The sequence below is a fragment of the Engraulis encrasicolus genome, chromosome 11 (genome assembly GCF_034702125.1).
Source record: "Engraulis encrasicolus isolate BLACKSEA-1 chromosome 11, IST_EnEncr_1.0, whole genome shotgun sequence".
In the NCBI taxonomy this organism is placed as follows: Eukaryota; Metazoa; Chordata; class Actinopteri; order Clupeiformes; family Engraulidae; genus Engraulis; species Engraulis encrasicolus.
Window position 1 is genome coordinate 13,186,856 of NC_085867.1, and position 17,387 is coordinate 13,204,242.

Genomic DNA, 17,387 nt, shown 5'->3' on the forward strand with positions numbered 1-17,387 from the left:
CCTGATGAATATTTTTTTTTTATCTGCTTTTGGTGTTACAGGAAGGGCCGGCTTTAATATTTGACATAAAACCACTGAAATATGTGCTGTGAATGTCGGAGACAAGAGAGACAGACAGACTTTCAGCTCAATGTATTTATTTGCATAGACTCACACACTACACTAATAATGTACTAGTGAAGGGATATGCTGTACATGACCGTATATGCTGATAGCCACGGGCGGCAAATGTTCACATTAACATACATACATATGCAGATATTAAAGCAACACACTTAACAGCCACATGATGTTCAGTATGCATGTGTTTAGGTTGGAATTTGATGGGGATGGCAGGTTAGAAAGGATGGCATATTGAAGTGTGATAGTTAAAATGATAGATGGATACATAACCAATAACTGTGTGAAGATATATAATATAATGTGACCCGGTGTGATTGGAAAAAGTTTGGTGGAAAATGTCTTAAGTGTTAGTTCCACAAGCTGTGTGTCAGGCACTGTCTATTGGTAGTGAATATTTGCATCTACTGTTTTTCAAAGCAACACACTCTATGCAACCTCCATGTGAAGTGGTGGTGAATTCAGAATCAAATAATTTATTTGTCTTCATAGCACTCAATGGTCACCAGCATCCAAGATATATACTGTATGTACAGAAATGCGATGGAAAAGCATGCACAGTTAGTATCAATAATAAGAGCACTTGTAGAGACTGTCACAGGAGATTGTGTATACAAGACGATAAAAATTACATGTGAAATGTCTTTGAACAAAGCATATTATATGAATGAATGGCTTAAAGCACAGGCATACGTTGTAACAAAACATCTCACGCAGTAACGAATGGGGAAGGGTCATTTGGTTAAAGATGGGATATGGACAACACAAAATTACAAAACTTTTAATGATGTTTTGGTTTTAACCCAAAAATGACATATGCATTATGAAAATAAGTGGTATTGCAAAGCAACATCCAAGCAGTGTTAACCTCTTTCTTTTTTTTAATGCGGTACTAAGCAGAACTCTTTTCCAGTATGGTCTTTATCTTTATAGTTGAACTGCCCATTGCACAAGCCAAGCGCCATAGAAACAATAAGCTTTACAATGGAGGGCCACTCCGGCTTGGCCCGATGTGAAATGCTGATTAACTAGAAAAAGGCACGCATCAGTGTAAAACAGACAGAGGTGTCAAAAGTAAAAAGAAAACATCATCTACTGGTGTTGTACTTACACTATGAGTTTACTTGTACTTTTGTCACCTCTGAAAACAGATTCATGCCATCTTGCTCTGAAGTCCAGTTTAGAGTGCTTACCGACAGAGGTGTAGATATTGGATCACATAAACGCATTGGTATTCATATGTATAATAATAACTGAATCAAAACAAGAATTACAACAGTTAAGATAATATCATGAAATGTCATACATAAAATTGCAAGACAGACAAACAAAAAGTGTTACGTCAAGATACTTTCACATTTTACATTCAGACCGCAGCTTTATACTTGAAAATAATAAAGAGTAGCCACACCAACTGATGGCAGGCATTGGATAAAAGTGTCTGAACTGCATGAAAACTAAAAAAAACACACAGTACACTTCCCTTTGATGTGTTGTGTTTTTTTCTTTCATCATAATCACCCTTGGTTGATACATATGCTCATTCACTCATCTTTCACTCAAGACCATTACCAAGATTTCCTTAAATAAATCTTCTCTTGAACCTGCTGTCTGACCACACTATTAACCTGCGAATTCTAAAGTCACTAAAAATCTTTCACAGAGCCCCCCTGTCGGCATCCCTTGGTTTGATTGAACAGGCGTTACAGTTTTCGGCATATGATTAAGACCTTGGCAAAGAGAGTGAGGAAGACGAGGGTGATGAAGACGACAGTGGGTTTGTGAAAATCGTGATGTTGATGCCGTACTGTATTTTACAGTACGTGCAGAAAGTGCAGTCTAATATAGATGAGGGAGAGTGCATGCAGACAGACAGACAGCCGGGCGGGTGGGCGGACGACTGGCAGGCAGTGCCTCAGAAATGCATTAGTGGTTGCTGCAATTGGACGTGATGGGTAGGTACTGCAGATGGGAAGGGATGGAGATGGGGGGTGGAGAAGGGAGTAAGTCAGGGCAGTGGTGTGGAGTGGGAGAGGTGCTCCTCAGCCGTGGTAGAGGCGTACGCGCTGCTCGATGTCGGCACGGCACAGCGGGCACGTCTGCAGGGCGTCACTGCACCGATGGCAGCAGCACACGTGACCACACGGCAGGAAGATCACCTGGGACTGCAGAGCACAGAGAGACACAGGAGACAAGAGAGAATAGTTACTCTGGTTACCAACATACTGTAGTAACCAACAACAAAACCTTTACTAAGCATGCTGCATGTGGTGGGGCTGCCACAATGTTTGTAAGTAGTTCATCTGTCACCTTTTTTAAAGCATATACCTCAAAATAATTGGAAAGTAGATGCAGAAGGCAGTCGTGACTATATCTACTTTGTGATTAAGTAAGACAACAAAGATATTCTGTACAATTGTTTTCTTCTTCCCGCACAAACACATATATTTATATATTGGCATACAGTAACTGCATCTCTTACCCCTTGCTCCATGCAGACCACACACTCGGAGCTGGCGGGGCTGTCTATGGGGCTGGGGGCGGAGGGGGTCCTGGGAGGGGTGTAGTCCGGAGATGGGGCAGTGGGCTGGGACGGACCAGCCACCTCCTCCTCCTCCTCCTCCTCCTCCTGCTGCTCCTCTTCAGGCTCAGCTGGGAGCGCAACTGGTGGAGAACAAAGCATCATTTAAAAAAGCTTATACTTATATGTGAGCTGTGAATTTGTTCGCTGCGTTTTATGAGGAAAGGAGTAAGAATCATAGATGTGTGTCTTTTTTTAATACTAAAAAACGTGTTTAAAGCTGGAGCAACTGAATACTCTACAGGAGTGGTTCTTAACCTGGGGTGCGGGCACCCCCTGGGGGTGCCCCAGAGATTTCAGGGGGTGCGCGGAATTTTGTTTGTGTTGAGGTTGTGACCAAAATTCTGCTTCCAAACATTATAATTAGGCCAAATTAAGACCAAATTTAAACATGTTTTCGTCCCCATGTAAATTCATTAGGGATTAATGTCTAAAGTAAAAATCATTGTAATTGATCACTTAAATCATTTTTTTTTTGGTGCGTATACACGTGTAGATATTTGGGATGGGGGTGCGCGGCTTGTCTAGGGAACAGCAAAGGGGGTGCGTTCAGAAAAAAAGGTTAAGAACCACTGCTCCACAGCAGTGGTCTCCAATTATTTTCCCCCAAGGGCCAAATTATGCAGCGCCAATGAGGCTGAGGGCCAAACAAATTGCCCAACTGTATGGCCACAGATAGCGCACATATATGTTTTAATTTGTTCCAACTTCATGGCAGGCAAAATGTTTGCCATGTCCGGGCCAGATCTGGCCCGCGGACCGCCATTTGAAGACCACTGCTCTACAGTATAGTTGCGTTACATGAACATAATGACAGCACGTATGCCGTGTGTACAGGTACAATACATGTTGAGTGACTCACCTTTGGTTGGCATGGACACCTGCGTCTTTGCCCAGTTAAGCAGAGCCTTCTGTATGCCTACCTCATTGATACCGATCTGCAAAGATGGACAGAGATTTTTCATTTTTAAGGGGTTTTTTTTGTCTTTTTCGACTTTATTTGATAGCACAGTGTGAGAGGTGGACAGGAAGCCAATTGGGAGAGAGACGGGAAGGGGTTGGCAAAGGACCCGGGCTGGGAATCGAACCCGGGGCAGCCGCATGGCAGGCAGGTGCCCTACCGGTTGGCCACGGCAGGGCCAAGAGATTTTTCATTTTTAATATCAATCAGACTCTCATTCACTCTCAGGTCATTTTAGTCATAGACGTTCAGTTGAATGTCTTGTAAAGAAACGAAAGGAAACAAAATTTCTTTTAGTCAATGGCGTCAATGAGCCTACCTTGCTGAGGTCACTGGCAGTCATGTGTTTGAGTGTGTCGGCCGTGACCCGGTGGTGTGCCAGGATGGGCAGGTAGTGCTCTGCCGACAGCTTGGACAGCAGGCTCACCAACTCACGGTCAACACCGGCCTCCTGTGTGGCACACACACACACACACATACACACAAGTTGTAAAATCACTACTAATTGGAGCACAGTTTACATGATGTCATGATGAGCTTGTGATGCTCTTACTCAATGTCGCCTTTTGGATGTGCCCTTTTCTGAAAAATGTGTTCTGATTACACCCTTACCTGATATCGAATGGCCTACATGAATGTGTTTTTGTGTGGTTTGAGGATGCCCAGGGATTTCAGTGGCTACAGGTGTGTATACGGCGCAGTTGGCCACTTAAAGAACTGAGGATGCCCAGTGCATCATATGCCTACAGCCTGAAAACATGTAATAACTTTTATAATAAAAGCTTATATACTGACCTCCATGGCTATAGCAAGAGGCTTGGAGTCCAGTAGTCTCTGATACTGGATCATCCAGTAATTAGTGAAATTGGCCTCACTCTTCTGTTCCAGTTCCACCTGCACACAGAAAACAACGTAAACATGTTGACCAGAGAGATTCTTGAAAGCATTGTTGCTAACCAATTAGCAACTTACTAGGTTTCCAAATTGCATTGCAACCAAGTTACATTGCATGGTTGCAAACAACTTAGTTACGTAGCAACAATGTTGTCAAGAAACACACCTCAGGTCCCTTCAAAATAACTCCTGCCCCAGTGGGACCATTACCGTGCAAACACAATCATCACGACGAGAGGAACAATGACACCACAAGTAAAGGACTTTGCATAGAGGTGATTTGAGCATCATGAGTGACCATTTTGTTTTTGAGTTTCAGTGAAAATTAGGAGCTATGATGTGGTTTGGCAACGGCAATGGTAATGGTTGCATTATGCTTTTAACAATCACCAGGGGAAAGCCCCAACACTGAACTTTATCACCTCATCTGTAATTACTTTTTCAATTGCCTTTCTTTGCCTCTTTTGTCGCTTGTGTCGTTGCTGATCTAAGCAACGGATGCTGAACTTCATGTAGCTTTTATTGTTTGTGGTGTGTTCATAACATTATAGACCCCTAAAACACCTAAAACACATTACTGTATTTCATAGTGCAAGAACAATGTTGTGCGTCAAAATATTGATTTACAGCCATTAAATTTCACCAAGATGATAGGCCGGGTCATATTCTGGGCAGTTCAACTCCACCCTTGCTTGCTTTAAAAAATTAAGACAAATGCTTCTCAAAATCTCTCAAACTGTGACAACAAATAATAGTAATTGTATCAGGGCTTCCATCAGTATTGTATCTGTTCAGTGGACCTAGTCAATATAACTGTAAAGATTTTGTGTTGTTTTTTTCTAAACGTGCTATTTATTTCTGGGGGGCTATTTATCGCTTTTATTTATAAAATGGCACAGCCTATGCTCCAATGATGGTAGCCTGTCTGTCTGATAGTACTGCAGTATGTCTCTTATACAGATGTCCTGCAGCAAGTACTGCATGTGTCTTTATATTGGGCAGAGGGCAAGATGCCAAGAAGGCTTCCTCTACTCACCAGAACCTGCTTCAGCTCCTTCTCCCTTTGGTCTTTCTGCTTCAGCAGCACCTGCAGCATGTCTGACAGCGCCGTCCGCTGATCCGCCATCACAAACTGACACGAGAGAGAGAGAGAGACAGAGACAGAGACAGACAGACAGACAGACAAAGAGAATTTAAAAACCAAAAGTCCAGTACGCAAATCCAAATAGTGCTGGCTTTGCTGAATACACCAATACTACTAGATCAACTGATCAGCTGTGCCTCCCCCAAACGTTCATGGTATACTGACTTGTTGACTTAAAGCAACAATGGACTGCATCAAACCAAGCTGCACATTTGGAAAATAATATTTAAATGCATGAAGTGTACAAAATTGCAAACAAAAGAGTTGATAAGTAGCTTTATGCTAAGCATGAGATGAGTGAATCATGGTGAGGGGGTGTGATGATAACTACTACCATTCAACTACCATTCAAATTCATGTGCAACACTTGATTCTTTGCAGCATGTTAATATTATATATCCTTCCGCCTTTTTATGTGATAAGTCTACAAACTACAAAATATTCCATGCTTACAACATCTATAATGTTATTGGATTACACAACCAGGCTTCCGAAAAGTAAACAACCTTCAGTTTGTGGTCACAAATGAATTCCCTAATTAGCTCTTTAGCCCGGCTGAACAGCTCAGTTAATTAGGTTATGCTAGTTCAGATGACACACCAATGCAAGAAGATGGTACATTTCTGAATCTGAAAGGCAAGAAGCTTGCCTTTGCACAGGTAAACAACCTCACACGATACGCACACAGCCAAACCTCATTGGCTCAACCTTATTCTTCAACAGTGAGAGCAGTTACCTGAGAGGAATATTCCAATTCATAAACGGATGATGGCAGTATTTGGTTTGTGCAAGTCATGTAAACTCGTTATTCATTCAGAATGTGGCCGTGTCGCGGGAATATTTCGGTTGCAGAATGTACAGTATGTAATGTAACCGATATAATTGGAATATTCCCAAAGTTGTTTTAAAACAAATACTGACAAAATTCCATTTGAAACCGGAATACTCTGTGCAACGTAGCTGCGCTCAGTGACAGACAGACAGACAGACACACAGAAGGACTCCTGCTGTGCCACATACCTGCAGGTTCTCAGCGTCCAGATCTCTCCTCTTAACCTCCAGTTTTGTCAGCTGCATTAACTCTGCTTCTATTAGCTTAATCTAGAGACATGGGAGCATAAGGGGAGGGTGATGAGGGAGGGGGGCAACTCAGAGAGGGTTTAACTAAAAAAAAAAGGCTGAAGCACAATGGATTCAACTGGAGTCGTGCATGAGTTTGGTGGGCGAATACCACCAACGGACACAGCAGCAGCAGCAGCAGCAACTAATCCACTAGCTGACTGAAGATAATCAGATAGATAATCAGATAGATTAAGTTGGTCTAGCATCGGGTGAAAAACTTGCCACTGCAAATGATGATAAGAAAGAACGCATCATCAAATTAAAGCTCTCTCTCATTCCAAATCAACTGTAATGGAATTAACTCAAGACAAAGGCAAAAGCAAAGACGTGACAAAACCAGAGGCAGGTTACCTGATTTCGGATGTAGCCATGCACACAGTCTTTCTGAAGCTGCAAGGCTTCAAACGCGGCCTTCTGCATTTCCTCCTGTACAAGAAGACATAATAGAGTTCAGATGCAAAACCCGCTAAGTGCCTTTTCAGAAAATAATCTTAATTCAATTTTATTTAATACAAAGCTATCAAAATTGCATATTTTTCTATTTTATTTATGTAATATAACTATTTATATGTATTATCAAGTACATAAATGTAAACCAAATCAACAACGGGGTTCTCTAAAAATATAGAAGTGCAGGTCTTCAGAAATGGAGTTAGGGGGTTTTGCATCTGAACTCTTCTACAGGACAGGTTGTCCACCAACACAATTACATAATAAACACTTAAACAATGAAATGAATAGTCACATGGCTGCTGCATGTTTGGACATTATACTATATTGGACAAATGTTGTGCTACACACAATAGAGACAGTTGGAATGCCTAGAAGTCATGTTTTATGTGATCTTTGTGATCTGTTACACTGTACCTCCTGTAGGATCTCGGCCACAGCTTTGGAATGATCCAGCTGCTGAAGGGACAACACCTGTTCCAGCTTCCTGTCCTGATTCTCCATACTTCAGGTGCCATAGCATAGCGAGACAGAAGAGAAAGGGTAGATAGGGAGAACAGAGGCATAGTCATTGACGATGATGTAACTTTGTCACAAGAGACAAAAGATGTAGATTTAGTAGTATTGTAGATAGCAAATAGTCAGCAATCTACTGTATGTGTTAGCCTGTTGAGGCCTGGATGTTTGTATTCAATGGAAGTATGTACTAAATACACAGTGCTGGTTAAACAAAGCCAGTGACTGAAGTGTTCTCAAAAGGTTGCGTCAAGGAAAGCAAGCTCCATGGCACACTTTCTCTGTGGCAAGCTGCATGGCACACTTTCTCTGTGGCAAGCTGCATGGCACACTTTCTCTGTGGCAAGCTGCATGGCACACTTTCTTCACACTGGGCAGTCATGGGTAAGACTGGGCAGTCATGGGTAAGCGTCATGGGGCGTCAGACTTGTAGCCCAAAGGTTGCCGGTTCGACTCCCGACCCGCCAGGTTGGTGGGGGGAGTGATCAACCAGTGCTCTCCCCCATCCTCCTCCATGACTGAGGTACCCTGAGCATGGTACCTTCCCACCGCACTGCTCCCTAAGGGCGCCATTGAGGGCTGCGGCATAAATGCAATTTCGTTGTGTGCGGTGTGCAGTGTTCACTTGTGTGCTGTGGAGTGCTGAGTCACAATGACAATGGGAGTTGGAGTTATCCTATTGGCTTCCACTTCACTTTCACTTCCTCTTATCTCCTTGTCTCGTTCCCTTGTCTCACCTTTGATAGGTTGCGGTCACAAGACTTTGCCTCCTGCCCTCATTAGCCTCCTGCAGCAGACGCATGGAGAAACCCTCAGACAGCATCTTCTTCATGGCCACTACAGAGAGAGAGAGAGAGAGAGAGAGAGAGAGAGAGAGAGAGAGAGAGAGAGAGAGAGAGAGAGAGAGAGAGAGAGAGAGATTGGGAAGGAAAGAAGGAAAGAAAGTCTGTGTTAACAGATGGTGTGAGGCATGACATGATATTCATCACCACACTCATAAATTAGATTAATTACGCATTATGGCGATCTCATCTGCCAAAAATATTACATTTGGGACACAGCTCTTATGCCACATGTGAAAAACACCAGAAGTTTCAGAGCTTAGCATTAGATGAAGCATCTGACTGAACAGACACAAGGGTGCTCTTGTTAGTCCTCTGTGGTTTGGGATGTAGACATCTTGTGACCTTAAGAATACCTACATGCCACCTCTTTCTCTCTCAGTGAGTTAGCTTCCTCTTGGGTCACTGCTGTAAGATGCTCCACACGTATCCTGTGAGAATGAGATTTGAGCACGATTAAAAGGGCTTGCGTCCTGCAGTTTCACGCTGCCTCAAGACAATGGTCATAAATTCATCGATGGCTTTAGAAGCAGGTGGTAGGGTGGCACAACCACAAACACAACAATTGTGTGAAGTTGGCACATTTATAGTTAAGAATTTACATTTAAATGCTACTACTGTGTTACTGTACTGATGGCACACCACACCTTCACATACTCATACACACCTGTCCTCTTCCAGAGCCTGGAGTACCTCTGCAGTCTTCAGTTGTCTATATAAAGGAAAGCATGTACAGTAGTTTCGTCATTAATTCCCTCATACAGTCAAAATGGATTACATTGACATATTAGCCAGCATTAAATTCCGCATGCCAATGTTCTAATATTACAGTAAAATAACAAAACATCTGCTTATCTGTCAGACTAACTAACATCCTCAAATGCTGTTTGTCATTCAGGCAGGAAGGATGACGCAGTAATGCTGTGGTGATTGAGTGTACGGTACTGTATGCTTTTCACTGGTACCACACCCAGGACATCCACACACTTGTTTTCAGGAGAAATCGTTGTCATCCTGGCCATGTTTTTAATATATGCATCTACAGTATAGAGGTGGACAAACTGCCTGTGCTATGCTATGGGGGATTGCACTAGTAATTAGAGCATCCACCTGCCTGAACGGTTCTACCAATTAGGATCAACTGGTTCAGTAAGTTTGCTGGTAAACAAACACTGAATGCAACAGGACTTTCTGAACGCAGTGTCCTGACTAGACCGGAACCTCGCTGACCACTTCCACGTTTACTGTACATCTTGCCCTGGCAGACTGGTGTTACTTAGTTCCTCCACTGACTTTCATTTCGCTCCAGCAACTCTTTTCACAAAATTGAAATTACACCTCCTTCATCGTGAGTTGTTTAGCTGGTGGCTGGTGGTGCGAAAGCAGAATATTCATGGTACAGGTGTATAGTGGCAAAAGTAGCATTCTATGATATCTATTGGTGGCACTCTATTCTATTATTTTTTATTATCAGGATTCTCCCTTATATTTCAGAAATCCCCTGACCAGTGGGAAGAACCCTGTATTCTATTCTGTTCTATTCTATAATATTCTACCCCACAACTTCCTCACCGTGAGCTGCCGAACAGGAGACTGGTGAGGCATGTGCAATTCACATTTTACATAATGTTTAGTGACAACAAAAGGCTTTTTTTTCTTCTCTATGCTATTCTATTCTATTCTATTCTATCCCACATCGTCCTCACAGTGAACTGTTGAGCAGGTGACTGGTGATGTGTATGTATTGTTCCAATTGTACATACTGCGTAGTAACACAAAAAGGCATTCTATTGTAGTCTATTCTCTTCTAACACTTCCTTACCGTGAGTTGTCGAGCAGGAGGCTGCTGATGCGGCTGCTGATGTTGTCCTCGGCCTCCCGCACCTTCTGCAGGGTGCGCTGCCTCGCCACATCCAGGGCCGCCTGCTGCATAGTCAGCCCCCGCTCCAGACGCTCCTGCTCCTGAGGGGTGGAAGGAGAGGAGAGAGGAGAGGAGAGGAGAGGAGAGGAGAGGAGAGGAGAGGAGAGGAGAGGAGAGGAGAGGAGAGGAGCATGTAACACTGTGGCATGTATGTACGTAACACTGGGGCCATTGCTAATGAGAAAAAAACATACCGTATGAGGAAAGCTTAACTTGGAAAAAATAAGAAGGGTTAATTAAATGCTAAGGGTTAAAGGTGCACTGTGTAGAATGGTGGCCAACATAGGTATTGCAACTATGCTGCTCATTGAAAACGAGCTGTCTACTGCTAAATTTGATCTTTTCATGAATATTTGAAAAGTATTTTATATTATTAAAAGTATATTATAAGTAAAGTATATTATTACTTGTTATATGAATAAGTACAAGTATGACCAAAGCACGTTTTGCATCTTAAAATGTATATTCCTGAAAATCCCAAATGGCGGACAATAGATGAAAATGCGTGTATGAAAAGTGCAATTTTCCCAGTCATAATGAATGCTTAGAATTTGATGGTGGTGGTAAGTATTCAAGAAAAAGAAAAGGTAACATTTCTGAATGATGGGCAGTATGAATTCTAGAAATAAACTACTAAAAATATTACACAGTGAACCTTTAAATGCATACCTCTAGCTGGGGCTCTAGGTGATACACCTAAACCAATAAGGCATTTAAAACACTTAAAATAAGGCAGCATTATCTTGCTTGTTGTGCCTGTAAATAACTAGACCTGCTAGGCGTTGAAGTGCGCGAGTCAGTCAGCACTCTCCAGTAATGAAACCCGACACCAGCTGAAGTGGACAGAAGTGCCACTGGGTCTGCATGGTGATGCGAGATATGTGCTGGGGGGTTACCATACCAACCTCTTTGACGGACAGTAGTATGCCCTCCTTGTGGGAGTTGTTGAGGCAGACCAGATGGGCATGCTGCCTCTGCTTCACCTCCAGCTCCTGCTCAAACATCAGCTTCTCATGGTGCTTCTGATCCTGAGATACACACAAGCAAACACACACACACAAATACACATGCAAACATAAACAAATATCGGTACATCAACATGGGACATGAACAGCCACTTGATAATCAGAAAGATTACACACAGTTTTAGATATATTGTTATGTGGAGGTAGCAGTGTGTTACCTTTCTCTTCTCATACTCCAGGTAATTGCTCTGCAGATGACAGAAAGAAGAAGAAGGAAGGAAATGAAGGAAATAAGACATGAAAGAAGAAATGGAAAATGAGAAAATGTTAGCTGTGATGCCCTGTGCACCCACACCAGACATGGGCAGCTGCACACTCTCTGACTTGCTGTCTCACTCTTTGACTGTGCATCACAATACTACGGACTAAAAAGGCACAAAATATACTTAAAAAACATAAACATAAAAAATACATACAAACACAACACAAAAACATAAACATACATATCTATAAAGTAGCGCATGCATATGCTTCCTCTCCAGGCTCTACATTAACACCAGCCAACTGCTGGTTAAGTTCCAGTTTGGTTGTTGGAAAAGAAAACTTACTAGCCACTTTCACCCATTAGTGAGTGTTTGTTTGCCTCATGAGATTAAAATCTACTAGCCAATTTTGATTATGATAAAACAAGTCTGACAGGCAGACAAAGATGCGTCCACTTGTTGTTTATTCAGGAGTAATGGCGAAAACGCAATGCCCAATTTATCTAGCGTTTCCTAGTAGGGATATCACGATCCGGTAGTAGAAGAAAAGCACAAATATGAAGAAAGTAACACGAAAGATGGCGGCGTAGATTGTGTTATGGCCGATTTAAAGAATGCGTTTCAGACGGACAGACCGACGGACGGACACACCTTCTCATAGATATGCAAGGACGCATTTAAACTGTTCATGCAGAACCCTGATTCCTCCTCTCCTACCTGCCAGGTCAGGTCCAGCTCATCCATGCTGATGTTCTCCTCTGCCTTGGCCTCTGGAGGGGGCTGGTACTCGGATGGTAAACAGTACTCCACACCCAGCTCTGCCAAACAACACAAAGCACCGCAACATAAAAAAATGATGTTTGATGAAATACAAGGCACTCCTGGTCTTCATTCATTAAAAAGCTTTTAATTAAACGTAGCTACAGTTCATACTTGAACAGTTAGAAATTGCCAACATGTTTCGGCCAGCATTGGCCTTCATCAGGGCTTCAAAAAAATGCCCTGATGAAGGCCAATGCTGGCCGAAACATGTTGGCAATTTTTAAATGGATTAGACTGGATTTTTAACCTTGAATTTCATCAAACATCTCAAAGTTATGTCTAAGCAAAGAGTACCTTCGCACTACTGAATAGAACGCCGAAGCCCTCTGATCTACATCCTCTTTGTTTAAATTAGTGCATAAAACAAATAACTCCTATTAGACACACAGACACAGAGACAACAACCTACCCTCTAACCACAGGTCACATTCATTTTCATGAACAGCACCACAATAACTATCCTATGAATATTTTTTTTATAGAAATAAGGAGTATACAGCAGTTGCAGCTACAGTATGGCAATTGTGCTTACTGTATGTGCACAATTAGAGCAGATAAGTTTGTGTAGGTTGTGTTGGGCGGAGACTGCACACACATTGTTAGTTGTAACTGACAGCATATGACATCCCTCCAAATCAATCTGTCAATGATGACTGTGTGGTTCAGTGTAAATACAGTGTTGTATGTTAGAGAGGTAATATGAGCTCTCTACTCCACTCACCAGCACACAGGAAGCGCTGAATAGCCTCTGTGCCGGCAGCACACACAGACGAGTGAGGATAAGTCATCTGTGCTGTGTCCAGCACCAGTTTCTAAGGAGAAAAACAACAACAAACACAGGGTCATATATGAACACAGGCATACAGACACACACGCACACACATTATGCCTACTGCTACTGCGCAACCACAAGCATCAAAAGACAAGTGTGTCTACAGACATTCAATATATTTCCACAAAATATGCAAGTAGTGTCACATTACTAACACATACAGTACATGTTGTAAAACGCACAAAGACACACCTCCAGACACCGTGCGTTGGCCAATTCCTTTGGTAGTTCCCTGATGTTATTCTCACTCAAATCCAGAGTCTTCAGGCTCTTCAGCTGTCCCACAAAGGCAGGCAGCTCATTCAGACAGTTCCCTGTAGGAAAAAGTCCACACAGGTTACAACCACCAAAATATTCTTCTACAAAATCCTCACTAATGCCAATGCTATCTACCAAAGTTTCCGTTTTAAAGGTAATGTAGGGAGAGCACAATTCCATAGTCATCATGCATTTACATTACTTTTATTTCTTTGAGATGAAATCTTACACATCTTTTCAAAAGTTTACCTTTGAGATTAAGTGTTTTCAAACTTCTCAGATCTCCTATAGATCTTGGCAGTCCTTTTAAATGATTCCTCTCCACGTTCAGCACCTGTTCGTACACATATATTAGATTAGGGCATTAGTTGTCAGTGTATGTTTGTGGTTACGTTTAAAATGGTTGGTGTTTAGTGTAATAACAAGAGCAATGTGTCATGGACTTGCCTGCAGTGATGTCAACTGTCCGATGTCATCAGGGAGAGAGGTCAACTTATTGTTGTGGAGATCTAGGAGCTGCAACAAAACAGGCATGCATATGAGCGTGAGTGAGTGTGTGTGTGTGTGTGTGTGTGTGTGTGTGTGTGCCTGTGTGTTTTGAGATTATGTTCATATTTGGTAAAGAATCTGTGCATAGAGCTCCTTTGCTTTCCTTACCTTCACCGTGATGAGGTGACTGACTGAGCATCCTTTCGGTACAAGTGACTTCAGTTCATTATCACTGAGGATGAAGGCCTACCAATAGAAATGTGGTTTGATATGCCATGGCAGATAATATACCATAAACAACATATGGCTAGCAGCACTTCACTAGCAAGCATATCAAGAAGCAATGCTGCCAAATATTTGCATTTGCATTGTGCACAAAATTCATATAGTACGTTCATATATTTTATCCATGCTTTATTTACCTTCTTCTGGAGCACTTTACTTATGGAAAAGGCACTGGAGGGAATCTGGGAAGGTGAAAACACAGAGTTTATACAGTAGTAACACTATACGGTGAGATGGCAAGATATCTGAGATTTGCACGACCCTGTAATCATTTTCACATTTATTCGACCTCATTAAACAAATATTGTTTCAAAAACATAACAGGCCGCTACAGACAAAGAGGATTACAGAAAGCAGCAATGTTTTGAATTGCTTGCACGTCAACGACATTACTGTGAGTCTGGAAACAAATTGAGATAAGAAGTGCATTATTTCAGCCCGCTAAATGCCCACTCGATTTGACTCACCTCAGTCAGCTCACAGGAAGACAAATCGAGGACGTCATCAGCCCCTGCCTCTTTGGACTGGTTATAAGGGAAGGAGAAATGATTCAGAGACTATTTAGATTTTACTGATTGCAACACATCCAGTCACTCTTACTGTATGCATGTACACCGCATAGTAGAGCATACAATACATCATACAAATCCACCTTTTTAAGTCAAATGTGCAAACTCAAAAGCTTAGGTATCAGAGACATTCTGTGTAGTCCAAGGTCTTCAGCACGCTCCAGTTATCAGACAAAGCAGGCCTAACTATAAACACAGCACATTCTTATGGCAGAGCACAGAGAGACACTTCATATTAAAAACGCCAAAAGTGTATGATAAACCTGTTTGTCACTGCAAATGCAGTATAACTCACTCAAAAGTTTACATCAGGTACAGTATTAATTCGTAGATGACAAAAGAGTGACTAGTCGACAGAAATCATTACTGAATTACAAACGTTTCAGTCCTGGCTGGACAACTGTCTGTATGCGCCTCTAGTTTTTCCATCTGTTAGCATTTTGGTAACACTTTACTTGACGCCGGTGTCATGTGCATGTCATTACAGTGTCATAATAGTGTCATGACACAGTCATAGTCATAAACATTATGTCCATGTCATAAACATGTTATGACTGTTGGCAGGTTTTGCCATAACCGAATATCACTTAAAGGGACACTCCACCCATTTGCATTGGCTTTCCATTGCTAGACACCCAGTCATACTTTTGAATGGTCGTGCAACACTCTCTCTATTCCCCCTGAGACAGGAGAAATCCGTATTCACCTCTTAACACTTCCTCCTACAATGATGTAAAAATCGTCATTTTGCATCATTGTAGGAGGAAGTGTAAGAGAGGTGGATTTCTGTTGAGACTACAGGCCTTTTTCCCACCCTTTCAACCCCGCCCATAGGGGGTTGGAGCTAATGCGCTAACAGACCTATCACAGATCAGTGTGCCAGTGCTTTTGAAATCACTGGCATTGAGGCTCCAGTAAGTCACTGGCAGAGCTGCCTGGGTGTGGCCTGTGGAACTTGAGCATTGCACTGCATTATGGGGATTGTTGTCACAAATCCACAAGCACTAAAAAGTCATGTTCTGCCTTTTCTCTGCCAAGAAGGCACCAAATTAGAAATGTATGCTACTATTCTACTACATATATGACCCACTTTCAATACATATTCATGTCTCCACCGGTGGAATGCCCCAGGCCAACAGTCTTAAAATGTTTATGACATGGATATAATGTTCATGACACGTGCATAACGGTGACATGACACTATTGACACTATGACACATGACACTATGACACTGTTATGACACTGTAATTACATGCCTATGACACCAGCGTCAAGTAAAGAGTTACCAGCTTCGTTAGGCGCACTCACCAGACACAGCTGATACTCCAGCCGCTTCTTGGCATCCTCACTCGGCTTCCTCTTCCTGAAGAACAGAGGCATGGCTCAGCCAGTGGTGCCACCTGACTGTCCTGCCGAAGACCCTTGAAGAGGTTGTTGTGGGACAGCTATATTTGAAAGCAGTCTCTGTGAACAGAATAGAACCTAGTATCAGGACAACAATCCCATCTGCTGTAGACAGCCAAGCTGCACTGAAAGAGAATCATATGAGCAGAGCGGAGTTGTATTAAGTAGACTAGTACTCTCTTACAGATGTAATTACAACACTAGTGGTATGATATAACGTGGTTTCAACTTTGTACCAACATGCTTTTAGTGTTTTAATTATATCTCTCTCTTCAGTTCTGCAAATGAGTACATTACATTTGAATGGACCAAGACGCTTGACTGACGCAGTGGCGAACTACAGACCATGCAGTAGGCTACTGACCCTATCCAACAAATTAAGATTCTAACCACAACATACTCATCATACTAAACATTAAGTGATGATGTTGACCCTTCTATACCGTCAGCCATTAGCCAAACAAAAAACCCGAGTTACCTTCCAACTGGAAATGATATACCATCTCAGATATGCTAACCAAGTGAATGAGAATGCAGATTAGAAGTGGTGTGCGCATATAGGCGTATTGACTACTGCCTATAAAATCGGTCATGAGATTAGTTCTAGGCCGCAAACAGATAAACATGCTGTGTGGTTAAACAGACCCAGTTATGGAAAATAAAACATTAGCTAGAATTGAGGTTGTGGTTTTCCTCTTCCAGCTATCTGGCATTGACAACAATATCTTTCTTACCTTCCGCGAAGGTCAAACTGTGGTTTGCGCAGGACAATGTGTTGTACAGTAGATCCTAGATGGTATGTTATATGTTAATAGGTACAAATAGTTGTTGACTAAATCGTAAAGCCTGGTTTTAAGTACAAATTCCCCGATGTCCCGTAAGTGATGATTTTGGGGGAGGTTCCTTGTTATGACGGAAGTAAGTCACTAAGTACCGCGGTATGTTGTG

General features: G+C 42.2%; 2 protein-coding genes across 2 annotated transcripts in view; one reads left to right on the top strand and one right to left on the bottom strand.

Moving 5' to 3' along the window:
* Positions 1 to 17,387, top strand: part of setx (senataxin) — a 1,003,984-nt gene that overhangs the window by 743,215 nt on the left and 243,382 nt on the right. The window lies entirely within an intron of this gene.
* Positions 119 to 17,340, bottom strand: lrsam1 (leucine rich repeat and sterile alpha motif containing 1). The gene is made up of 25 exons (XM_063209915.1): positions 17,174 to 17,340; positions 16,344 to 16,499; positions 14,933 to 14,989; positions 14,603 to 14,647; positions 14,349 to 14,426; positions 14,139 to 14,207; positions 13,941 to 14,025; positions 13,626 to 13,747; positions 13,323 to 13,413; positions 12,497 to 12,597; positions 11,735 to 11,764; positions 11,457 to 11,579; positions 10,453 to 10,592; positions 9,298 to 9,342; positions 8,991 to 9,061; positions 8,526 to 8,625; positions 7,690 to 7,777; positions 7,174 to 7,248; positions 6,721 to 6,801; positions 5,593 to 5,688; positions 4,458 to 4,556; positions 3,982 to 4,113; positions 3,564 to 3,639; positions 2,603 to 2,784; positions 119 to 2,285 (listed from the first exon to the last, which is right to left on the bottom strand). The coding sequence occupies exons 2-25, from the start codon at positions 16,413 to 16,415 to the stop codon at positions 2,163 to 2,165; spliced, it is 2,181 nt and encodes a 726-aa protein (XP_063065985.1). The 5' UTR covers positions 16,416 to 16,499; positions 17,174 to 17,340; the 3' UTR covers positions 119 to 2,162.

What these genes read in the sequence shown, in the direction of transcription:
- lrsam1 (XM_063209915.1), bottom strand. Translation starts at nt 16,415, where the DNA reads ATGCCTCTGTTCTTCAGGAAGAGGAAGCCGAGTGAGGATGCCAAGAAG. An exon ending in GTCACCTCATCACGGTGAAG is followed by an intron (nt 14,208 to 14,348) that starts GTAAGGAAAGCA and finishes GTTTTGTTGCAG; the next exon opens with CTCCTAGATCTCCACAACAA. An exon ending in CTCCTGCTCGACAACTCACG is followed by an intron (nt 9,343 to 10,452) that starts GTAAGGAAGTGT and finishes TCCTTTATATAG; the next exon opens with ACAACTGAAGACTGCAGAGG.